Source organism: Myotis yumanensis, unplaced genomic scaffold (assembly GCF_028538775.1).
Source record: "Myotis yumanensis isolate MYYU_CA2020_CCGP unplaced genomic scaffold, mMyoYum1.0.hap1 SCAF_18, whole genome shotgun sequence".
In the NCBI taxonomy this organism is placed as follows: Eukaryota; Metazoa; Chordata; class Mammalia; order Chiroptera; family Vespertilionidae; genus Myotis; species Myotis yumanensis.
This window is the reverse complement of record NW_027223769.1, coordinates 23,221,954-23,247,345: the sequence shown is the minus strand read 5'-3', so window position 1 is coordinate 23,247,345 and position 25,392 is coordinate 23,221,954. Positions and strand designations below refer to the sequence as shown.

At 52.7% G+C, this 25,392-nt stretch overlaps 2 protein-coding genes across 3 annotated transcripts in view; one reads left to right on the top strand and one right to left on the bottom strand.

Annotated features, from left to right (window-relative positions):
- Nucleotides 1-549: 549 nt before the first annotated feature.
- Nucleotides 550-12,828, bottom strand: LOC138996713 (C-type lectin domain family 18 member A-like). Of its 2 annotated transcripts, XM_070397858.1 has the most exons (13): nt 12,730-12,828; nt 12,366-12,607; nt 11,686-11,777; nt 9,202-9,441; nt 5,628-5,725; nt 5,127-5,248; nt 4,847-4,954; nt 4,139-4,231; nt 3,629-3,735; nt 2,907-3,036; nt 2,527-2,623; nt 1,407-1,498; nt 550-935 (listed from the first exon to the last, which is right to left on the bottom strand). In XM_070397858.1, exons 2-13 carry the CDS (start codon nt 12,502-12,504, stop codon nt 898-900), a joined length of 1,356 nt encoding a protein of 451 aa, XP_070253959.1. In that variant the 5' UTR covers nt 12,505-12,607; nt 12,730-12,828; the 3' UTR covers nt 550-897. The 2 variants fall into 2 exon arrangements, with proteins under 2 accessions (XP_070253959.1, XP_070253958.1); XM_070397857.1 differs by lacking the exon at nt 12,730-12,828 and having other exon boundaries at nt 12,366-12,693.
- A 12,268-nt stretch (nt 12,829-25,096) lies between these two features.
- The window catches only part of PDPR (pyruvate dehydrogenase phosphatase regulatory subunit), a 42,875-nt gene continuing 42,579 nt past the window's right edge, over nt 25,097-25,392 (top strand). The window contains exon 1 of the mRNA XM_070398369.1: nt 25,097-25,241. The gene's annotated coding sequence lies outside the window, so the exon portion shown is untranslated. The remainder of the gene's footprint in view (nt 25,242-25,392) is intronic.

Genomic DNA, 25,392 nt, shown 5'->3' with positions numbered 1-25,392 from the left:
TCCTTAGGGTACATTCTTTTTCTGCCAGGATTAGCCAGAGCTGTTTCTATTGGTTGCAACTGGATACACTTCTCCCCATCCATGGTCCCAGGCCACACTCCAACCTCCAACCAGCAAAGCAACTCGACGTGGGCACAGGGCAGTGTGCCCATGGGCCGTGGAACATTCTGGACCCGAACGGCAGTGCCTGCGTGGGTCTTGGCACCACTGCGGGGAGAGGAGGGCGACAGGGCGACAGAGACCCCGGTGGAGATAATCACAAAGAAAAAAGAAATGCGTGGAGTTGCAAAGAGAATAAAGGGAGAGGGTGTGATCGACACACAAAGCCACAGAGGCGTGATGAGAGGAGCTGGAGCAGGACATGAGGGACACACATGAGCCTTCTAAATCTGTGCATTATTCAGGGGCTAAGAGCCTGAGAACATCGCTCGGGTGAGCAGGGAAGGGACTAGGCCCGGCAGGAGGCAGCGGCAGTGGAGCCTCGGGCTCTCTGGTCTCCCAGGGACCGCCCGGCTCATCTGAATCCCCTTCAAAAGGAGCATTCACAAGTTTGGCTGTTTCATAACTTAGTTTAATCTCTTGTGGGGTGCATCCTGGTCAGCGAGGGACCTCCATCTGCCCCAGAGGGTCCATCCCAGATGGAGAAGAGCGGTCTCATCTGACCCCTGGCCTTGCTCCGGTTTCAGCACCTAATGAAGGCCCATCTCCCCAATCAAAAGCAGGCTGAGGGGCCCCTCTCCCTATGCCAGGCTTCCTGTTGGGCCTGCCCCACTTCCTGTAAGGTCTGAGACCTCTTTGGGCTTGAGGTCCTGGCCCGGCCCAGGTTCCGGACCGATGGGCAGGCAGGCAGGGCTGGTGCGCCTCCAGGCAGTGGCAGGGGAGAGGCCTGGCTGCGTCTCAGGGCCCTGGGTCCCACCGGGAAATGTGCTCCTGAGCTGGGAAGGAAGCAGAACAGAGCGAGGGTCCCTGGCAGCCCAGGGCACCCTGGGATGGGGACCCGCTGCACCGGGTCCAGAAGCACCCAGGGCCGTGGTCCCCTGGGTAGCTCAGGACCCTCCCAGCAGGCGCTGCCGGGAGCCGATTCTGGGCTTGGCTTCACCTTCCCCCCACCACTGGGCTCTAGAGAATCAGGTAACATCGAAGAACCCGACAGGCCCTCAAATAGCAGCTCTAGTGACAGGAGGACGGGACCTTGGAGAAACCCCCGCCAGGGTGTACTTGGTCCTGCCGCTGGTGGACGTGCGTGCGGTGTGAGGCTGGCCCACCTTCCCTGCTGGGCGTCCTCCAAGGCCCTGTGAGCTCAGACGCTCTCTAGGCCTGCGATCTGCGTATCCAGGCACCTGGATCGGGCCAGCAGCCACCCCCGGGGACAGGCACCACGGGAGGGGAGCCGGGAGGGCCCTCACCAAACTGGCAGATGTAGCGGTTTCGGGTTTTACAGCGTTGGTCGTTCCAGTTGAAGGCGGCCGAGGCCTGCAGCTCCACGCAGTTGCCAAACCTGCCAGGCCAAGATGTCGGGTGCTCAGGTGGGATATTAGGAGTCTGGGAGTTTCAGATCCTCCTCCCCCACAGGCCACCTGCATGTAAGAGGCCTCGGTGCCTCTGGCCTGTATATGAGGCTTCTGGGAGCCAGACCAACCCAAGCTCTCATCCCTGCCCCCGACCACTGCAGTGCTTCTCAGGGGAGCTGGGAGGTCCTGGCCCACCGCCTACCTGGGACAGCAACTCCACCTACCTACTGCCGGCACTCAGCCACACCAGCCACGCCAGCCACACCGGCCACACCAGCCACACCGGCCACACCAACCACATCAGCCACACCAGCCACGCCAGCCACACCGGCCACACCAGCCACACCGGCCACACCAACCACATCAGCCACACCAGCCACGCCAGCCAACGGGGTGGGGAGCGGACCTGGAACAGGCAGGCCCTCCCTCCCGGGAGGGAGCGTGTGCCTGGGAGACCAGCCAGGCTGCCTTCCTGATGGGCCAGGGGCATAGACCTGGCTGCCGTCAAGGAGGTCGAGGGGGCACTGGGTGAGATAGTTGGAGCCCTGGGTGGCCACCCAGCCTGACCACCTCCACCCCTGTCACCTTGCCCTGGGCATTCCTAGGCTCTGAAGACCAGGGCGGGGCCACGTAACCAGAAGACCCTCCGTACAGGCTGCTGGTGGGTGGATGTTGTGTGAATGGATGCAGGCGGGTGGATGGCTACAGAATCCGGGAATCAGTGTAGTGATACAGACACAGGGCTGGGGAGGGGGAACAGACGATAGATGGAGGGGACCATGTGGATGGGTGGACGGATAAAGCCTTCTCGGGTTCCCTGGAGCATGCCTCATCTCAGCACCATGCCCACACCCAGCTGTGCCCTCCCTGACTTCCTGGGCACTGGGTAGCAGGGGAGGCTCAGACCCTCAGAGGGCTCGGCCAGGCAGCAGGCTGGGCGAGGCTCTTCAATGGCATCTCAAGGCTTGGCCCAGGGGAGAAGGTGGGCCCAGGCAGGGAGGGCACCCAGACTCACCCCTGGTTGTCAGGCTGCCCAAAGGCAAAGCTGGTGAAGGACTGGTGCTCCCCGGTGTTCCAGCGGAAGGCGTCCTTAGTGGTCTTGTAGGTGAGCCCTGGGACGGGCAGTCAAGGTTGGCCCCACGACCCGAGAAAGGAGGGCGGGAGCCTCAGCCTGCTGCCTCCTGCCTGCCTGGTCCCTGCCCTTCAGCCCCTCCCCAGCCCTCACGCTCCCCTGGTGGTTCTCTCTCCCTGCCACTCTCTCCCTGGGGCAGGGGGAGCCAGCCTGACTGCGGCTCCATTGGGCTCCAAGCCTTCACCCCAGCCTGACTGACTGCCGGTGGGTGCTCTGGTTTCCACGGCCCAGATTCCTGGGGGCATCCCAGTCCCCACACTCACCGATCCAGAAGTTCCTGGTCTCAAAGTCGCTGTCAGTCACCTCGTTGGTGGTCTCCAGGCGGCCCAGGTAGAAGGCGAGGATGTCCTGTACTTTCTGGCTCTCGATCTGGGCGAGGACCCCGCCCTTTCCCTGTAACCCCCACTCTGGGTCATGCCGGCAGGGACCCAGAGCTCAGGCAGCCCTTCCTGCCACCCCACCGCGGCCATGAGTGACAAGTACGTGTGCTGGCTGTGCTGTCCTCGTCCCCCACCCCACAGCCTCCTGCCTCTTAGACGAGGGGTCCCCATCCCTCTCCCCTGCCTGCGCCGGGGCCCGGCCTGGCTGGGTCCTGCCACTGGAAGGCTTTTGGTTTACTTGCTCAGTGCCTTACACACATTTGAGTTGGCCGCCAACATTAATAAGTCTAGAGAGGCCAATGAAAATCTGGATTTCTGGTTCTGAAAAATCCCGAGTTCTGGCCTCCCTGACTCGTATCCCTGTGGCAGCCAGCAGCTGGAGCTGAGTCAGGACAGCTCCTTAGATGGGGGTTGGGTGGGGGCCTCGCTCCTGGTCCCTCAGCTCAGTACGTGACCTCTTGGTTTCCGTGGGCCTCTGAGTGGACCCCTGCTTTATGCTAATGATGAGAAGGTGTCGAAGGAACCATCTCAGTCCAGGATCCCTCCTTAGTCCTTTTGACCCTAGAGGAGAGGGGCTTCCCGGGAAGGCAGGGGCCAGCTGTCACCTGGCATTTCATCTTAGCTCCGTAATAGGTGTCTGCCTCCGGAGACACCATGAAGCAGTCGCCATCGATCCTTAGGTCACAGGTGTGGAAGGGAAAGTGCACCTTGGCTGGGGAGAGGGAGCGTGAGTTTGTGTGTAAGCATCTCTCGTCAAAATCGTCACCCCTCCCACCCTGCCAGGGAGCTGAGCTCAAGGTACCACCCATCGGAGAGGCGGGGGTGGGGGTGGTGGTGGTGGTGGTGGTGGTGGTGTCAGTGATGTGCTGGTAAATGTGTAACAGCCAGCTCTCTGCCTCAAAAAATACATAAATAAATCTATGGTTTGTAGCATTTGCCAATTCCCATGGTGTAAATGCCCATACCACAGCCCATTTCAGGCTACCAATATCACTGAACATGGAACTGGGAAGAGATGTGTGCAACAGGCAATTGTGAGGTAGCCCAGATCCAGCACCCTATCGAGGGGATCCTGGGAGGGCCCGGCTTGTTGGGGGCCTTGGGTCAGGACTCACTGGCACATTGGGCTCCCCCATAGCCGATGTCACAGACGCAGGAGCACTCCTCTTCCCGGAACCGGCCATGCACGCACTGCATGCTGCACCGCACTGCAGGACGGGGCGGGAGGGGCCTGCGCTCAGCCACAAGCCTGGACCCCGTGCTGCCCCTCACAGGCCAGGCTGCGGACATGCAGGGACTGGCCAACCACAGAGAGATCCCCTCTCGGGCTCCCACCTGCTGCCCCTCTTGGCATCTTTGGTTTGATCGTGTAGAGAGAAGCAAATTGGGGCTGGGGAAGTAACCTGCCCGTGGTCACAGAGCTGGGGCGGGAGACAATGGGAGAGGAATCCACCTCTGAATCCTAATTCTGTCTCCCACCACCTCAGGATGTATGGGGCCACTCCTGATTCTGATTTGAACCCCCTGCGCAGCTCAGGGCCTTGCAGACAGTCGGTGCTCAATGGATGCTTGTTGAATGACGATATGCAGTGCTCAGATCAGCAAGCGCCCCCCTAGTACATTTGATACTCCCTCAAAACGCATTCATTGAGAGCAACACAGCCCCTGGACGCACCACACAGCGTCTGTGTGCACGCATGCGCCCACATGCATTGGGCTCAGCCCCTCCTCACCCCCAGGGGCTGCCTGCGGGTGTGCCGGGCCTGGACTCCCCTCGCTGGGTCCCTCAGGCCGCTGTGGTCTGCAACTCCAGGGCTCCTCACCTTGGCAGAACCTGCCCGTGTAGCCGGGGGGACAGTGGCAGTGGCAGGTGCTGACGTTGAGATGTCCGCCGTTCCGGCAGCTCATGCGACATGGGTTCCTGGGGACCTCTGGTCAGATAAGCAGGGACCTCTGAAAGGGGCTTCCTCCAGGCAGGTGCCTCCTGGGTGCTGGGCCCAGGCTTCTGGGACAGCCCCTCAGGACGCTGCCACTTCCTCTAATCACCCATCAAGCTCTCCGATACCCGCTCCCACAGGAGGAAGCAGGTACGGGGGCACTTACCACAGAGCCCTCCTGCATGGTCCCAGGCTTTGAAGCAGCCCGAGACGCTGGCCGTGCAGAGCGAGCACCAGGCGCCCTTCTTGTAGGGGACGATTGTCTGCCCGTTGACCTCCCAATTGCCTCTGTGGGAGCAAGCACCAGAGGGGGCTGGAAGGACCTGGCCGCCTGCCTGCCCCATCCGCCCCTCAGCTCAGCCAGGGGGTCGGGGAGCTGGATGAGATGGGGAGATTCCCTAGAAAAGAAGAGAGGGCCTCCCAACGAATCCTGAGAAATCTCCAAGCAGGGAGTGCTTCCAGGAGGAGGCATCCAAGGGGACTGCACATCCTGCACTGCCAGGACCATGAGTGCTGCCACCTCTGCACCCAATCCCTTACCCCTTCTTCCCTCTCCCACAGGGTGGAGATCTAGAGGTAAAGGCCTTTTGGGTGAGTGGGTAGACGCCTCTCCCAGGGGGAAAGTATCCTCACCCCAGCTGACAGCCCAGGAGTGGCGGAGGCTTACCCAGGAGAGTAGGCACAGACAAAGGCTTCCATCTCGGCCTGGTCCCCAGAGCAGGGATGTTGCCCACAGCCCAGCTGGCTCGAGGTGGCCCACACGAGCTGTGGGAGACACAGTGGCTCAGAAGTCCGATTGGGCCACCCCCAGACTGGGGCCAGCAGCACAAGTGATGCTCACTGGGAGGGAGAACATAGCTCTGGCCCCAAACGAGGCAAGCAGGCAGCTCCCTCACCTCCCCGGGGGCCTCCAGAGTAGCAGCTGTGATGCGCAGGGCTGTACGGATGGGTGGGAATAGTCTAGGAAGGCTGTGTGGGTGTTCGGGGGAGTGGAGGGTGAGGGCAGGCAGACACCTGAAAGGAGGGGAGATTGTGGATGGGGGCAGGAGAGATGCTACAGAAAGACTTGGACATGAAAACCTTGTGACAGATTGGAAAAACGGCTGCACTTCTCGCTCCGGCTCCCTTTTAAATGTGGCTCTGCAGTTCTTGGTATCAAGAGAAGGACTCTGTTTCCCACACCCTGTGGCTTGCAGCAGAGATGATACTGAGCCAGTTTTGAACCTAGGCCTCAGGGGACCCTGCATTTTCTACTCACTCTTATAACATTGTGTTTAAGCCACCACTTGAGCAAGCCTCCTGGAGGCTGAAAGACCTCTGAGGGCGGAGAGGAGCCAGTTAGAGCCACTCTAGACAGCCAGCTTCTGCCAACCCTGCAGCTGATTGAGTTGCATGAGTGGGTCCAGCCAAGACCAGAAGAACCTCCCAGCTGATCCCCACCCAAATTGTCCACCTGCAGAATTGTAAGATGCTACATTGGGAGTGTGTGTGCATCAAAAGCTAATGGATACAGGTTGTTAACAGTATTCAAAACTTAGATTTAAAGTTTTAGAATCAGTGACAATGTGGAAATAGAACAAATGGTCAAAACACAGGAAGAGCTAAGCAAATTGGTAGCCATTAAAAATGACAGGTGTGGCCCTAGCTGGTTTGGCTCAGTAGATAGAGCATTGGCCTAAGGACCAAAGGGTCCCGGATTCGATTCCGGTCAAGGGCACGTGCCTTGATTGCAGGCTCCTCCCCGGCCTGGGCCCTGGTCAGGGCTCATGTAGGAGGCAACCAATCAATGTGTTTCTCTCACATCAGTGTTTCTCTCTGTCTTTCCCTCTCTCTTCCACTCTCCCTGAGAATCAATGAAAGAATATCCTTGAGTGAGGATTAACAAACAATGGAACAAACAAACAAAAGACAGGTATAAGGCAGGGAGAGATGAACATGTGGCCATACATACGTGTCCAACAATGAAAGAATATGCATTTTTAAAAATATATATATTTAAAGAGGAAAGGAGAGGGAGAGAGAGAAACATCAACGATGAGAGAGAATCATTAATCGGCTGCCTCCTGCATGCCCGCTACTGGGGATCCAGCCCACAACCTAGGCATGTGCTCTGACTGGGAATCCAATTATGACCTCCTGGTTCATAAATCGACGTTCAACTACTGAGCCACACCGGCTGGGTAGAATATGCATTCTTTTTAGGAATTCATGGAATTTTTCCAAACGTTGACCCCTCAGTAAACCACAAAGCAAGATTCATCTATTACCAAAGAATCAATATCCTGCCGAGACTGGTTTGGCTCAGTGGATAGAGCGTCGGCCTGCGGACTCAAGGGTCCCGGGTTCGATTCCGGTCAGGGGCATGTACATTGGTTGCGGGCACATCCCCAGTGGGAGATGTGCAGGAGGCAGCTGGTCGATGTTTCTCTCTCATCGATGTTTCTAACTCTCTATCCCTCTCTCTTCCTCTCTGTAAAAAATCAATAAAATATATTAAAAAAAAAAAGAATCAATATCCTATAGGCCATGTTCTATGACTTCTATGCAATAAAATCAGAGTAAGTAATTAAGAAGTAAGTAAAGAAGAAAGCATAGTTTGGAAATTTAAATATACATTTTAAAATCAAAGGCAACGTCATGATGGAAAATAGGAAACATTTAGAACTTAAATGACAATGAAAACACCATCAAACTTATAGGATGTGGCTAGCAAAGTTTAGGGGGAAATCTATAGCTTTACATGCATAAAGCAGTAATGAAAAATACTTAAAATTAATGAGCTAAGAACCCATATCACGAATATAAAAAGAGATAATAGAGTAAGTCAAATAAAATAGAAGAAAGAAAATAAAAATAACAGAAATGAACGAACATTTTAAAATGAAGAGAAAGAAAAAGCTGATTTGTTCAAGTAGAGAAACCTCTGGGGAAATTGGTCAAGACTTAAAGAGAGGAGGCACAAGTAAATGTGGAACCTTTAAGAGAACATTAGCTACACAGTAAATATTTTAAAATCTCTGTTTAATTCTACTTTTAAAAATCTCTGTTAAATAATGAACAACTTATGAAGTATTTGTTTTCTCACTGTCACCATCTAACTCAGTGGTTCTCAACCTTCCTAATGCCGCGACCCTTTAATACAGTTCCTCATGTTGTGGTGACCCCCAACCATAAAATTATTTTCATTGCTACTTTATCACTGTCATTTTGCTACTGTTATGAATCGTAATGTAAATATCTGATATGCAGGATGTATTTTCATTGTTACAAATTGAGCATAATTAAAGCATAGTGATTAATCACAAAAACAATATGTAATTATATATGTGTTTTCCGATGGTCTTAGGCGACCCCTGTGAAAGGGTCGTTCGACCTCCCAAAGGGGTCGTGACCCACAGGTTGAGAACCGCTGACATAGATGAAAGAAGATGAGCCATGAAACCACGAGATGATAATTGTTGAAGCTGGGTGACGGGTACATGGGGGTTCATTAATCATTCTGACCATTTTGTATATGTTTGACATTTTCTGTAATGAAACTTTTAACCCTCACCCAAGGATATATTTTTATTGATTTTGAGAGAGACAGTAAGGGAGAGAGAGAGAATCATCAATCAGTGGCCTCCTGTTCGCACCCCAACCAGGGATCAAACCCACAACCTACGTATGTGCCCTGAAAAAAGTAAAACCGCCCGGCCGGCGTGGCTCAGTGGTTGAGTGTCAACCTATGAACTAGGAGGTCACAGTTCGATTCCCAGTAAGAGCACATACCTGGGTGGCAGGCTTGATCCCCAGTGTGGGGCGTGCAGGAGGCAGCCGATCAATGATTCTCTCTCATCATTGATTTTTCTGTTTTTCTCTCCCTCTCCCTTCCTCTCTGAAATCAACAACAACAACAACAACAACAACAACAAAAATATATATATATATATATAAGTTTTTAAAATATATTTTATTGATTTCTTACAGAGAGGATGGGAGAGGGATAGAGAGTTAGAAACATCGATCAGCTGCCTCCTGCACATCTCCCACTGGGATGTGTCCGCAACCCAGGTACATGCCCTAACCGGAATCGAACCTGGGACCTTTCAGTCCGCAGGCCGACGCTCTATCCACTGAGCCAAACCGGTTTTGGCCAAAAATATATTTTTTAAAAAAGTAAAACCACACAAATTGGAGGAAAAGCAACCACTAATTTTAGGACAAACTCTAGCCCTCCTGAGCCCGTACGCTGGCCTCACCTGAGTGTAGTGGGTGCAGGTGGCATTGAGGGCACATGCCGCCGCCTCATGGCTGTACCGCTGGCCTTCTGCAAACCACAGGCCCACCACGTGGACGAAGGATGCCGAGCCCACTGGCAGCAGCTGCACATTCCAGCCCACCTGGGAAGTGGCCCCCGGAGTGGGCACCAGGCTTGGGGCCGGGGCGCCACAGCGGGCTGCCCTGGCCTGAGCCTGTCGGGCGAGGCTCTCACTCCAGTCCTGGGGGCAGTACACACAGAAACATCAGCAGGGCCCTCCCTTGCCATCTCCCACACATTCCCGGGTTGCTAGTTGCAGAGAGCACTGGGCCGGGTGTCTTGCTTGGCTGCCTGACCACTCTGAGCGGGTTTTTCCCAGTTCACCGGGCTGGGGAAGGTCAGATAGGACCGGCACAGAGCGCTCCAAGGTGTGTTGGGAAAGGCCCTGGTGCTGTCTGGACCCCCAGCCCAGAGCCTGCTCCACCCAGAACTGGGAGCCTCCATCCTCCTGACTCCTGTGGGCACCCTTAGCCCTGATCATGGCACCACCGTCTGGGGGGACAGGTGCCCCGGAGGGAGGACTGTCATCCAGGTGATGGGATGGGTTTCTGCGGTAATCTTTTCCACCCGGGGAGGTGAGCCCTGGCAGGGCCCACGCCTTTCACACTGGTTCCGTGTTTGCCATGAGGTACTCCTGGCCCTGGCCATGCTCAGCTGCTCCCCCTCCGCTTCCCTTCTGTGTTGCCAAAAGCTGCAGCAGCCGGGCCTCTGTACCCTATTCCCCACCCCGGCCTTGGCGTGTGTAGGGCACCCACAGGGAAGGGGCCAGCGAGGGTGTTGGAGGTCTCCTGGTCCCAGGGCTTTGGTCCCAGAGAGCAGAGTTTTCTGGAGCAGGTGTAATCTGCTCTCCCTACCCAGGCACCAGCTGACGTCCCCGCACCCCGGTCCTGAAGCACCCCCTCTTCTGAAACAAGGCCCTCTGCAGGCGGGATAAGGTATATGATCCTGTCGCCATGCCCTGGTCCACCTAGACACCTCATCACAGCTATGTGACCTCCGGCAGTCCCCTAATCTGCCTAAGACTCAACATCCTCATCTGTAAAATGGGAACACTAAGGGACCTGTAGGCTGAGATTGTCGTGAGGATTAAATGGGTGCAGGGCCCAGCCGGCGTGGCTCAGGGGTTGAGCGTTGACCTAGGAACCAGGAAGTCAGGGTTCGATTCCCAATCAGGGCACATGCCCAGGTTGTGGGCTTGATCCCCAATAGGGGGCGTGCAGGAGGCAGCTGATCCATGATTCTCTCTCATCCTGGATGTTTCTATCTCTCTCTCCCTCTCCCTTCCTCTTTGAAATCAATAAAAACATATTTTAAAAAATAAAGTAAAATAAATGGATGCAGGGAGGAGAGTGCATTGCTGAGGGCCTGACTCACAGCAGGCCCTGGGCAGGGGGCCATAGTGACTTTACTGCTGATGGGGGCTAGAGCTGGGAGCAACAGGGCCCACTGGGGCCCCTCAGCAGCCCCGAGCCACCCCCAGGGCCTCAACCCCACGGGAAAAAGCTGTAGAAGCCCACAGGGGTGCCTAGGACCAAGCCAGAGGTATGAGGGAGGCTGACTGGGGACTTCTTTTTGCACCTTTTATGAAGTGCTGTTTTCCAAGAGTTTGGCAAAGAGGGCATGAAACGTGTAGAAACAGCTGATGGGGGGGCGAGGGGGGGTGCCCTCCCACCAGAGTGTGGGGAGGGGGAGGGGGAGCCAGGAGGGGCAGAGCCGCTGCAGCGCAGGGAAAGGGGGAGAAGCGACCCCTCCCATCTGCCTGTCCCACCCCCACCTCCTGGGAAACTGACCCAGGAGCTCTCAAGGTCACCGGTGCTCAGCCAGCGGAGGAGGAGTTTGTGGGAGGCAGTCATGGGGAACCCTGCCCGCTCCCACCCTGCCCCTCCCTCGCTCCCAGGCCTGTCAGCAGGGGCTGGGGTAGCGGAGGTCCCACACCACGGGGCCGAGTTTCTGGGCCCCAGGATGACACCTCCAACCCCAGAGCCCCCGTCAGGGTTGATGGGAAGCCCTCCACCGCCTTCCGCAGCCCCCGTGAATGAGCAGGGCACTTGGAGGGGCCCCTTCACCCAGACAAGCCCGTGAGGAAGCGAGCACTGGGTCCCGGCCCCACACAAGCCCCTCCCTGAGCAGGATGCTTCTCCCTCCATCCTGCTGGGACTCCTTTGTGAGCTGCTTCCATGCCTCCTGGTCTCCAGGACAACGGGATGGGATGTGAGGAAAGGCCACAGGACTGCCCTTCTGGGACGCAGGAAGCTGTGGAGGCCTCAGCAACCAGACCCGGCCCGCTCCGGGCAAGGTGACTGGCTGCCCCTTTTGCCCTGCTCAGGTGGAAGGGCGCCTGGTGCCAGCATGGCCTCCTGAGCCCTCTCGGGACTGCCCCTCCAGCCGCCCCCTCTGTGAGCTGGGCCCTGGGCCGGGCACTCACCAGTCTCTGCATGTTGGCCGCAGGGGGGTGCACCCGGCTGCGCAGGCGGTTGTGCAGGGAGAGGAGCAGGAAACCCTCCTTCCTGCTCAGGGCTGGGAGGGGAGACAAGGTCAGGGCACCTGAGTGGCGGGCCCGTGTCCTGGCTGATAGGGTGGGGTCACCACGGCAAGGTGAGAATGCAGTCCTGCCCTTAGGAAGCACGACCTAAGGCTGGACAGGAGCATGTGTGGGAGGACCCGGAGCAGAGCGATGGGGGGCTAAGAGGTGGGGAAGAGTCCGGTGAGTGGACAGGTGTAAAGGAGCTTGGGCTGAGAGCTGGGCGTGGCGAGATAGAGGGCAATGGGGCTGGGGGTTGGGTGTGGGGAGGGCGCCAGCCCTGGGCTCCCAGCAGCCCCCTGGCTCCAACTCCTCTTGGCCACTGTGGTTCTCCTAGGGCCCCAACTGCAAACTCTAGGCTGTGTTCCTCCTTGGCCCCCAAGCCTGGGCCCACTCCCCTTCATTCGTCCTCCTCCCCGGCCCAGCCTCCCCCATTCATCTCGGCCCCTGGACTGGCCGAAGGTTGCTCTTTAGACCACATCAGCCTGCCCAGGGCTCAGGCCTCAAACTGGATTCTAGAAGCCCCCTAGCCCCCCTGTACCACATCATAGCTCCTCCACCTTGCCTCACCCAGGGCCCCTTACCTCCGGGCATTGGCGCCTGCTCCCCCCGCAGCTGGAGCGGCCGCACCTCTGCCCAGGCCACGCAGAGGAGAGCCAGGAGCACGGACAGGAGGCCAGGCCCGCGGCCCCCCAGCCCAGAGGAGGGCTCCAGCTGGAGCATGGGTCCGTAGGGCGACCTGGGAGCAGCCGGGCTCCGCCGTCCACGTCCAGCTCGCTTCACAGGCTGGACGGAGCTATTCACAATCTCGAGGAGTCAGGCTGGGCTGGCAGACAAAAGGAGGAGGCTGGTGAGTAATCATTGTGTCCAAACAAGCCTCCCATCCAGGCTGGCATGAAAAAGGAGAGACAGCTGCAATCCCGGCCGCCCCTCCGACAGCCGACCTACCAGCCAAGCGGTGTGCACTGACCCCGTGGCCCCTGCTAATCATTGCAGGGTTCTTAGAGCCCTCTGGGAGCCCTCGCAGACCTTGCTGATTGGCCCACAGACATTCCAGGGCTGCGGATTAACAAGTGATGGCGGTGTCCTGGCCGGGACAGTGTCCTTCATCAGCGGCTTCCACTCCCAGCCCCCAGCCCAGGCAGGAGGCTGGGGCCTCAGCCGTGTGCCCTGCGTGCGGGCAGGAACTGGGCAAGACCCCAGGGGAGTTCTTTCTTTTCTCGGGAAGCTAGTCCCAACCCCCAGCCATGAATTAAACATGGGCAGGTGGTAACTGTACACCGGACAGGTGCCATCGGTGGGTGGGCATGGGGGCCATAGGCTCGAGGGAAGTGGGCTGGGAGGAAAGGGTGCTGTAGGAGAGTCTGTCTGGGCAGTGTGGGGGCTGGGCCCTCCCCGACACCCCCTCCCTCCCCCACGTCTTTCATGTGACTACTGGACAGGAGAAGGCAAGGCAAGAGGCAGGAGAGCATGTGACACCCTTGGCTGACTTGAGTCCTGCAGGGAACAGGTTGGCCCCTAGACAAACAGGCGGTGTGGTTAGGGGGCAGCACATGGCCATGATGCTCGGGGTCTGGCCACGGCTACACAATCCGACAAGAGTATATTGAAGCAGATCTGCACCACGGCTCACATTTCTTAGAAAATAAAAGGCCGTCTTGCAGGCCACAGGCAAATGTCCACGTTCCCCACAGCGCGGATCAAAGGTTATTCAGCCGGGCCAAGGGACAGCCTTGCCAGCCAACTGCCTCTTCCTTCTGGAGTTTGTGCGACCCCTGGCCCCTGGGCTGGCTGGCACTAAGAGCCAGATGTCAACTCCTGGGAGCTTTGCTGAGATGCAAGTGGGCTTGGCTTCCCGGGGAAGCTGATGGAACATGGATGTCATTGTGGGTACCGGGGAGTGGGGCCAGGCCAGGCACAAGGACCCCGAAGCCAGCTGGGGGTTGCAAGTCCCCCCGAATACCCAGGACCTCAGGAGCTTCTACTCCCGCAAAGCACGACCAGACAACCTCAAACGTATCCCGTCCAGATCCCAGCAGCGCTGAATAACTGTAACCTTTCCGGTAGAGCTGACAATGCATGTTCACATATGTGAGTTCATGGAATTGTCACAACAACCCTGTGAGACGCGGTGCCCATGTTGTAGATGAGGAAGCTAGGCTCAGCGTGTCTAAGGGACGTGTCCGAGGGCACCCGGCAAGCGCGTGGTGTGTGCCAGCTAACCGGAGTCTTTGTCTTCACATTCCCAGACGCTGGTGAAGATCTGATTTAATCCACCTCTTGGCCCCGTGAGTTCAATTTCCGCAGCCCTGCTCTACGGTAACAAAGGACACAATTCCCGCCCCTGGGCTTCGATGACCAATGTGGCTAGCTCTCTCGTAGCACAATGCAGGCACTTGGGACAGGTGGTAGGAAAGTATATTTTGGGGCCTGGGGTGGAGCGACTTTCGAGGGGCCCTGGCTCACTGCAAGAGGAGGTCAGGGTGGATAAAACAGCAGACCAGACATCTGAGGGCCTGGGTTCTAACCCAGACTCTGTATGACACTGGGTTGTCACTTCCAACCCTGGGCCTCATGGCCCAGTGGCGTGAAGCAGGGATGACATCCTCTGTGGGACTCCCTCACCAGGGCGTTGCACTTCAGTTTACATGAGATTTCCTCATGGGTCCAGACTTCTTACAGGATCCTGCTGTGTGGTTGGGATGGGTTTTGAGAATGGGTATCCCCCGCCCTGCTTTTAAAAAATATATTTGTATAGTATTTTTATTTATTTATTTTATTATTTTTAGAGTTTCGCCGGAACCGGTTTGGCTCAGTGGATGGAGCGTCGGCCTGGGGACTGAGGGGTCTCAGGTTCGATTCCGGTCAAGGGCATGTGCCTGGGTTGCGGGCACATCCCCGGTGGGAGGTGTGCAGGAGGCAGCTGATCGATGTTTCTAACTCTCTATCTCTCTCCCTTCCTCTCTGTAAAAAATCAATAAAAATATATTAAAAAAAAATAAAATAAAATAAAAATAGAGTTTAGTGCATTAACTTATTTTTTATTTTTAAAATAATTCTTTATTGTTGAAAGTATTACCTATGTCCCCCATTTCCCCCCATTGACCCCCTCAGCCCCAGGCCTTCAGCATCCTATTGTCTGTTTCTATGGGTCATGCATACAAGGTCTTTGGTTGATTACCTCCTACCCAACCACCCTCCCCCGCCTTCCCTCTGAGATTCTGCACTCTGTTTCATGCTTCTATATCTCTGGATCCACTCTGTTCATTAGTTTATTTTGTTACTTAGATTCCACATATGAGTGAGATCATGTGATACTTGTCTTTCTCTGACTGGCTTATTTTACTTAGCATAATACTCTTCAGGTCCCTCCATGCTGTCTCAAAGGGTAAGAAATCCTTCCTTTTTACTGCTGCATAGTATTCCATGGAATAATGGTACCACAGCTTTTTGATCCCCTCACCTACTGATGGGCACTTGGATATCCCCTTTCTTGTAAGGCAAATTTCCCCAATAAGCAATCTCTATTTTTTTTTTTTTGTCAGAATGTCCTTCCTTTTTTTAAAAGGCTGAAATCCTTACATATTTATTGTATTATTTTTAAATTTATTTTAGAGAGTGAGAGACAGAGAGACAGAAACAGACATCGATTTGTTATTCCACTCATTTATGCATTCATTGATTGATTAATTCTTGTATGTGCCCTTGTGCCCTGACTGGAGATCAAACCTGAATCCTTGGCATATCTGGACGATGCTCTAACCAACTGAGCTACCTGGCCAGGGCAGCAACCTCGTTCTGGTCTCTGTCAGCATAGATTTGCTTTATTTGTTCTGAATTTCATATACACAGACTCATAGAATATGCACACCTTTAGGCCCGGATTCCTTTGCTTCACATCATGTCGGTGAGATTCTTGCATGTTGTTGCCTGTATCAATAGGTTGTTTTTGTTGTTCTTATTTGTTTCTCATTGCTGATAGTATTTCATATTTCCATTCTCCTAGTGATGGACATTTGAACTGCTTTAAGCTTTTGTTGTCAATAAAGTTGCTGTGAGTGTACAATACAAAATTTTCTTTTTAAAAAGTATTTTTATTTATTTTTAGGGAGAGGGAGAGAGAGTAACTTCTATGTGAAAGTGATAAATCCATCAGCTGACTCTTGCACACTCCCTATGGGGGATCGAGCCCGCAGCCCGGGCATGTGCACTGACTGGGAATGGAACCAGCGACCTCTCAGTGCAACCAACTTAGCCACACTAGCCGGGCTTCTTTTCTTTTAATAAACACCTAGAAAAGGAAGAAAAGACAAAATTACCCAAATCAGGAAGAAAAGAGGGGACATCATCACAACTGATACTCCAGAAAACAAAAAGTTGTAAGAAAATGTCGACAAAATGAACAACGTAAGCACAATGGCCAAATTCCTAGAAAGGTAAATTACCAAAATTGACTCAAGAAGAAATGGAAAATCTGAATAGACATATCACGATAAAAGAAATTGAATGATTGATTAAAAGTCTTTCCACAAAGAAAAGCTTAGGTGTAAATCGCTTCTCTGATGAATTCTATCAAATACTTAAGGAAGAAATAATGCCAATCACACGCAGACAACAGGTGAATTTCATGGCATGCAAACTATATACCAGTGAAGCTGTTTAAAAAACAAACATAGGAAACACTGACCAACTCATTTTATGAGTCCAGCAGTACACTGATACCTAAAGCAAAAATATTCTAAGAATTTTGGGTGAAGTATACTGATGTCTACACTGTACTTTGAAATGAACCAAAACCAAGATAGATTCATGAATGAATATAGGAATTGATAGATAAATTAATTTGTGATCAAGGATGTTTAGTAAAATGATAAAATCCAGAATTAGGTGTTTGGGTGTTCACTGTAAAATTCTTACAACTTGGCAGTATATTTGAAATCTTTAAAAATAAAATGAGAGAGCCCTAATTGGTTTGGCTCACTGGATAGAGCGTCGGCCTGCGGACTGAAGGGTCCCGGGTTCGATTCCGGTCAAGGGCATGTACCTGGGTTGCGGGCACATCCCTAGTAGGGAGTGTGCAGGAGGCAGCTCATCGATGTTTCTCTCTCATCGATGTTTCTAACTCTGTATCCCTCTCCCTTTCCCTTCCTCTCTGTAAAAAATCAATAAAATATATTTTAAAAAATAAAATAAAATGAGAGAAATGTAATTATAGGCATGACATGGTTCAGTTGAGAATAGCTTTTATGAAGTCAGACAATGTAAATAATAATGATTTAATCCCAAAAGGAAAATAAAAACAAAGTTAACAAATAGGTGGCAAGTGGGGAAAAAGAGGGTGTGTGGTATGAGAGCCAATCATTTTCCAGGTCAGGAGAGAATATCTGAATACTGAATACCTGAATGCTGGCATTCAGACCAGGCCAGGTCAGCTCCAAAGTCATTCTCTTGACCAACCTCAACCAACCCTTCCAGCTTGGCCTCTGAGGGCCTTGAGTCCAAGGATGCCCCAGATCCAAGTGTCTGAGGGTCCCTAACGCCACGGAGCCTCGCTTGGGAAGGACAGTGGGAGTGGACTGGCCCATCCCTCCTTCAAGGCTTCTCAGCCCTTGCCGCGCACAGGAACCACGCTGGGTTATCTCCTCTGGGGGAGATTTGATCAGCCTGACATAGGTTTCTAATTAACCCTGACATCCTGCACCCCGTAGGAGGGGCCTGTGAACCCAGGAAATCTTAATTCATATGCCACAGCGCCACCTACTGGTCAGTTAATATGGCCAAAGGCGGTAAACTCAACCCATCACTACAGGATTAGCCCCATTTCACAGATGGGCAAACAGAGCTTTTGCTCTTCTCTTTTCCCAATTCATTTAATCATAGATTAAATGCCAGGCAAAATGCTAGGTGTTGGGGCTTTAAAGATGCCGAGTCCTCACTAGAGGGATTGATGGAACCAGTAGGGGAGAAAAACGACATTTGTGACCGAAAAGGGTACAGTGGGGACACCAAAGGGAGGCAAACCATCTTGGGGAAGAAAAAGCTTCCCTGAGGAGGTGGTGGTGATACCAGGCTGAGTGTTTGAAATCCAGGAGGGGTCTGCCAGGCTGACGGCGGGGGGCGGGGGGGTTGTGGAGGGGTCATTTGATTCTAAATTCAGAACGATCCCACAAGCACAGCACAGTGGGTGCCAGGAAGGGCATCTTGGTGAGAAAAGGTGGGTATGGCAAAGGTGTTAGTGCGACTGGAGATACAGCTGCACAGGGGTGGGGGGTGGGGGTGGGGGTGGGGGTGGAGAATGGCCCAGGATTCAGGCTCCAGCACAAAGCACAGTGTGAGCCATGGTCAGCCTCCTCCACTCCCACTGTGAAGACCTTTGTCTGCCATGGTAAGGAGTCTGAACACTATCTCCCCAACAAGGGGTCACATGAGGGTGTTAAGCCAGTGAATTATCTGATGTGTTTCAGAAAAGTAACCCTGTAGATTGAGGACAGGGTGAGCTGGGCATCAGGGAAATCATTTAAGAGATTATCACCGAAGCACGGATGCTAACTCTGAACCCCAGCAACGAAAGTGGGGAAAGAGGTCAGGAGAGACAGGAGGCAGGGAGGAGACGGATTGTGTGGGGCTGGGGGAACTGGAGGTGCAGGGAGAAGCGAGTGGGGTGACCAGCTGACTCCCAGGATTCTTGGCCATTCATGCACTGGACATAATAAGGGAGCAGGTTTGGAAGGTGAGGTTGTTCTTGACATATTAGCCTGTGGGACTCCCATATGTAGCGGTTCAAATATTCATCAATGACGACCATTGACTTCAAAGTTTGCAGTCAGCGAAGAATTCCTTCAGGGGACGTAGGTCTTGGTTTTGTAATTCCTATATAATGACACTATTCAAAGCTCCTTTATTTGAGGTGCAAAAAGGCTGCATAATAAAGCAACCAAAACCATAGTGCCTTTCAACAAGCGTTTAGTCTCGTGCTCATGAGCCTGCAGGTGACTGTGGTTTGGCGGGGACCTCTGTTGCAGGGTGTGGGTCAGTGGGCGTGGCTTCAGGCAGAGTTCAGGTCTGTTTCACACACCTCTCATCCTTCATGATCCAGGGCCATGAGTATGATGCCCTCATCTTCTTATGGTGAATGGTCAGAGCCCACAAGGGCTAGTGAAAATGTGCAATGCCTCGTAAGGCCTGGCTCCACACTTGTACGCTATGGCTAATGCCCAGCTTAAAAAATGTCACGTGAATGGCTGAAGCCAACTGACCTCAGTGGGACAACAATATACTACAGCTCGGCCGGTGTGGCTCAGTGGTTGGGTGTCTACCTATGAACCAGGAGGTCACAGTTCAATTCCCAGTCAGGGCACGTGCCTGGGTTTTGGGCTCGATCCCCAGTCGGGGGCGTGTAGGTGGCAGCTAATCAATGATTCTCTCTCATCATTGATGTTTCTCTCTCTCTCCCTCTCACTTCCTCTCTGAAGTCAATACAAAAATATATTTAAAAATATATATTACAGCCCTACATGCACTGCAAGGTCACATGGCAGATGGAATAAGGAATTGAAAACAATATTCAGTCTACTGCGGCCAGCCAAGCTCCTCACATTGTTTGCTCTTTTCTGTCTCTCTGTTTCCAGTCATTGGCTCAACTCAGCCTTAAATGCCCTCCTGGCCACCTGTTCTACCGGAAACTGCAGAGATCACTGGATTCAGATATATAATCTTGGCTCCATTCCCAGACTTTCCCACTAGCTGTGTGATCTTGAAAAAGTCGTGTCACAGCCCTAGCCAGTTTTGCTCAGTGGATAGAGCATTGGTCTGGGGACTGAAGGGTCCGGGGTTCGATTCCGGTCAAGGGCACATGCCTGGGTTGCAGGCTCGATCCTCAGTAGCGGGTGTGCAGGAGGCAGCCGATCAATGATTCTCTCTCATTATTGGTGTTTCTATCTCTCTCTTCCTCTCCCTTCCTCTCTGAAATCAATAAAAATATTTAAAAAGAAAAGAAAAAGTCACGTTACATCTGAGTCTACATCATCTACTAAAAACTTACCTCATAAGATTGTCATAAAGATTGAAAGGGATGCTGTATGTGATAAACCCTTGTCCCGTGTAAAGCACACTCTTAAAGAACCAGCTTAAGGCCCTTGCTGGCATGGCTCAGTGGATAGTGTTGTCTCACGCACTGAAGGGTCACAGGTTCGATTCCCAGTCAAGGACATGGTCAAGGGCATGTACCTGAGTTGCACGTTGGATCCTAGGTCTGGGGGCATGCAGGAGGCAACCAATCGATGTGGCTCTCTCACATCAATGTTTCTTTCTCCCCCCCCCTCCCTCCCTCCTTTCCACTCTCTCTGAAAAAGCAATGGGAAAAACAAATATCCTTGGGTGAGGATTAAAAAAAAAACAAAAAAAAAAACAGCTTAAGTTCTCCCTCATCCACATAGCTTTAAATAACTATCATTTCTTCTTCTCATTAGTTGGCATCTAGGCAACTTCTCTTGATACAAGAGAAGTTCCTGGAAAGTTATTTGGAAGTACTGATCTGCCCTCCAGCCTTGTCGATTTCACTTCATTTGGAGCGTCTTGGTTTAAATTTCCCCAAGTGATTCTAATGTGTTAGCGTCTCTAGCCCATCACTTAACACCTACTTGAATAGGTCACTATCTCATGCGTGAAAAGACTTAGATGTGAGTCCTGGTTTTTATTATCTGCAACTTGAGAATGTACTTCTACGCCTCGTTTCCCTCATGGGTGAGTCAGCGATACTCTCATCTCTATGACACAGATGTGGTGACATTTCAATGAGGTAATGCAGTTAGGGCACTTGGCACAGTGCCGGGCACAGTAGCTAGCTGCAGTGTTACTCTGTCTTACTCAGACTATATGAAATAGTTCCACAGCTCCCAGCACAGCACCAGTCCCTAGCAGGTGTTTTACTGCATAAACACACCAGGATTTGTGGATGGAAGTTGGTGTAGTGAGAGCACTGGCTGCTTCGCACAGATAATGTTCTGAAAACTCCCCACGGGTGTGACCAAGAACGCACACACACACGCCCCGTTTCCACATAAACATGGGCTCACAGGCACGTGAGTGACACATCAAGTGCCAGGCTTCTAGTGTGAAGTAGTTGTAAGGCAGGAGGTCGAGCCCCGTGACCGGCGGTCACTTCAGGAGGAACGGGGGCTTCTCTCTCCCGCCAGGCCAGCACTGCAGGGAGGGGACAGAACGCCTGTACCTACTGCCCCTCAGTTTCCACGTTCTGTTTTACACTTGGCAACACAGGAACCAACGGTTTTATGTGTGATGTTGTCCTTTGTGATGGCAAACACATACAGATGAAGAATATTTCACAGACATGGTAAGAGTAATTAAAGTGTCTGTTTATTCATTTATAAACCTGGTAATATGAAAAGAAGAACTTAGTTGAAGTCCGGCTTGATAGAAATACAGTGCACAATGTTGATACCGTGTTCATGGAGACAGAAAGGCTCGGTCACCCTGTGCCTGCCACCAGGGCCCTTGAGAGAAGATCCCGTTTACCTAAGTTCCTCAAATGGCTTCAGGACCACCTGCTAACGCTACACAACAAAGGGACAGAAAGGGGCGGGACAGACTGCACAGTTATAGATGCGGATAATGAGCTAATGCACTTGACAATCATTGCAGTGGCGCTTTGACACACCCCGAGAGTTGACCAGAGAGGAAGGTGTGAGTGTGCTGCTGGAGAACCCTCACTGAGACGAGCTGGGGCAGCCTCTACCCACACCCACCTGCTCTGGGGAAGGAGAGGTGAGTGGGTGAAGGAACCCTCAGCCTGAAATGGAGTTACCTTTGCCTCCCTCCTGTCTCCACCCACCATGGGACACTCTGGAGTGTAAGGCACGAGAACTGGCGTGGAGAAAAGATGTGGTCCAAGCCCCCGTTCTTGGTGTGCAAAGGGATTCCTGGCTTAGATCTTTTGAAACAGGTGCTAAAAATATCCTTCCCACCTCTCGTAATTTCTGTCCTTGAGAGACAGGAAAACAAGAAGGGGTTGCAAAGGATAAAAATAGCTGCTGTCTAAATATCATGGGAAAAATGGCCCATGAGAAACGTTTAATTCTTCAAGGGATGCTCTGCTCTGAGAAGTCTAGAATCTCACAAGGAATAACTCTAACATTTTATGGAAAAAGGAAGGCCAAAAACGTAAACACACTTAATGCTCTTAACATAGTGCACTGGTGCTTATGAGAGTCTACCAGAGTACAAGTCAACAGTGACAATGAAAGACGTTTTAGGACTTAGCTTTTTTTTTTTTTTTTTTTTACTTCGCATTTCAAAGTGGAGGCCAAAAATGGTGATGGGTGAGGAAGAAAGCACATTGACTATCAACACATTAAATACCATTTTGATCCTCATTTCCTATAGACAACTAGTTTTCTCCCAAATTCATATGTCTGGAAATGGCATGAGCCAGATGGCTTATTAAAAAAACAAAACAAAAAAACACACATAAAAACTTGTAAAGTTTTTCTCCTGAAAGAGCCACTTCTGGGCACCAGGAATGGCTCCCCCAAGAATATACCTCAGATTCATTAGTCTGTCCCCTCTTCTCTTCTGGGGCAGAGTTTTGGGCTAAATGACTCCAAGCTTTAAGCCTTTAGCTAAAATATTAAGGTATTTATCTAGGACAGAAGCCCAGAATGGCTTGAACTTTTCATGAAGCAGAATTAGCAAGAGGCAGAGTTTCTGTTCTCAGGCAGCCAGACCTCATGTGGGCTGTCTTGTGTGAGTTACCTGGCAAGTGTGTGGTGTATAAAGTATGCAAGTTGCCCTAGCCGGTTTGGCTCAGTGGATAGAGCATCGGCCTGCAGACCAAAAGGTCCTGGGTTTGATTCTGGTCGAGGGCATGTACCTTGGTTGCAGGCTCCTCCCTAGCCCCAGAGTGCATGCAGTAGGCAACCAATCAACGTGTTTTTTTCACATTGATATTTCTCTGTCTTTCCCTCTCTCTTCTACTCTCTCTAAAAAAGATTAATGGAAGCCCTAGCTGGTTTAACTCAGTGGATAGAGCGTTGACCTGCTGCTGACTGAAGGGTCCCTGGTTCGATTTTGGTCAAGGGCACATGCCTGGGTCATGGGCTCTATCCCCAGTGGGGGGAGTGCAGGAGGCAGCTGGTGAATGATTTTTTCTTATCATTGATGTTTTATCTCTCCCTTTCCCTTCCTCTCTAAAATCAATAAAAATATATTTTAAAAAATAAATAAGAAAGATCAATGGAAAAATATCCTCGGATGAGGATTAATAACAACAAAAATAAAGTATGCAGGTTGTGGGCTGGTATGGTGACACAGGGGTCCCTGGAACTTTACTGACACTCCGTAAAGGTGGAAGCCCTTTGTTTCTTGTGCACTGCTGAACCCCATCATTCAGCAGAGTGCCTGGGATAAAACAAGAGGCCATCAGTAAAACAAGACTGGCTTGTGTGCCCTGGCCAATGTCGCTCAGTTAGTTGAGCATTGTCCCATGCACCAAGAGGTCATTGGTTCCATTTGTGCTCAGGGCATATGCCCGGGTTGCAGGTTCGACCCCTGGTAGGGGGCATGCAGGAGGCAGCCTATCCATGTTTCTCTCAATCTCTCTTTTTTCTCTCTTCCTCCCTCTCTTAAAAAAAAATCTATATATATGGCCCTAACCGGTTTGGCTCAGTGGATACAGCATCAGCCTGCGGACTCAAGGGTCCCAGGTTCGAGTCTGGTCAAGGGCATGTACCTTGGTTGCAGGCACATCCCCAGTAGGGAGTGTGCAGGAGGCAACTGATCGATGTTTCTCTTTCGTCGATGTTTCTAACTCTCTATCCCTCTCCCTTTCTCTCTGTAAAAAAATTAATAAAATATATTTTTAAAAAATCTATATATATAAAATGCTAACATGCAAAGTGTCCTCTCGGGAATTCAACTGGGAGATTGGGAGTTCGATCGCTCATTATGATGTGCGATGACCACCAGGGGGCGGCGTGGAATGAAGGAAGGCCCTGGCTGGTTGCCAGGGGCCCCAATTGGCCCTGATCACTGGCCAGGCCTAGGAACCCTATCTGTGCACAAATTTCATGCATTGGGCCTCTAGTGTGTGTGTGTGTGTGTGTGTGTGTGTGTGTGTGTATATTCGTAATACATATTACGTGATCGTAATATATAATATATAATAAAATCGTAATATGCTAATTAGACTGGACATCCTTCCAAATGACCTTTGGGACAAAGCCCCGAAGGGGGCTGAGGCAGCTGCCTTGGCGGCAGGGGCCAAGCCCCTTGCATGAATTTTGTGCATCAGGCCTCTAGTATATATATATTGGCTCTTGTGGTGAGATGGGCTTGAATCCAAGAAATGGAACAGGAGAGTGTGGCCCAACACTCAGGGGCGGCTATACCATTAGATTGCTTTCCATGCAAAGGAAGTTTTACTGAACGATGTGCCAAATGCTGTTCTAAGTGCTGCGGATACAGCCATCATTAGATTAAGGTTCGGTGTGACAGGGCAGGGTAAGGCAGTCAACAAACACTTTCCATAGTGATGAACTCTATAAAGGCAAGAAAACAAGGCGATGTGATAGTAAGGAAGGGGTAGGGGGTGGGGGGCTTCTAAGATGACGGAGTGAATGATCCCTCTTTTCCAGGCTAGAAAGGTGCAGAGTAAGACCCTGCCTCCCAGATGGAGCAGGGCAGCAGGCCGGACTTGTTTGATTGGTTGATTTATAAATATATTTTTATTTATTTCAGAGAGGGAGAGGGAGAGATAGAAACATCAGTGATGAGAGAGAATCATTGATTGGCTGCCTCCTGCACACCCCCTACTGGGGATCAAGCCCGCAATGCGGGCATGTGCCCTTGACCGGAATCGAACCTGGGACCCTTCAGTCGCAGGCAGCAGTCTTGCCCAGGAAGACCTGAATGATGCCAAGAAACAAAGTGACTGTTACTCCAAGAAGCCTTCTTACGCCCTGAACTAGAGTGACTTTCGGCTGCGGCTGCGGTCCCTCCCTGGGCCAGACCTATACACACCCTCGAGGGTGGAGAGAACCCCGCCTCCCACACTCCAGCGGGGCTGCCGCCACCTCGGCCGTCCCGGTTGCACGTGCACAAATTAACAGCGTCTGAGGCTGCGGTTCGAACGGGGCCTGGAGAGGAGACGCCTCCAAACCGCCTTCACCTGGGCTGAGGCAGAGGCGGGGCACAGCGAGGCCCAACAAGCCCACGTGCAGGGGCGGGGCCGCGGCGGTGACGTCATGGCGCGCGTGCGCGCGGGGGAGGTCACGCGCGGCGTCCCCTCGCTCGGGGCCGTAAAGCGCGGAAGGTCGCGGCCCTCTGCCCCACCCCCTCCCGTTCCCGGCCCCCGACCCCCTTCCCGGCCCCGAACCGGTGACCGTGGAGGCTGCTGCCGGTCCCCCGCCGGGGGCTGCTGAGCGCGGAGCCCGTGGGGCCGTGAGGTGAGGAGACGGCGGCGGGCGCTCTGACGTCCCCGTCCGCGCGGCCTTAGCCCCCGGGACCCCGGCGCCTCTTTCCGCTCTGGTCTGGCTCAGGGCTGTTCCCGGCGGCCCCTGGTTTCCCGTCGGTTCTGCCGGGTTTTCCCGGGAAGCC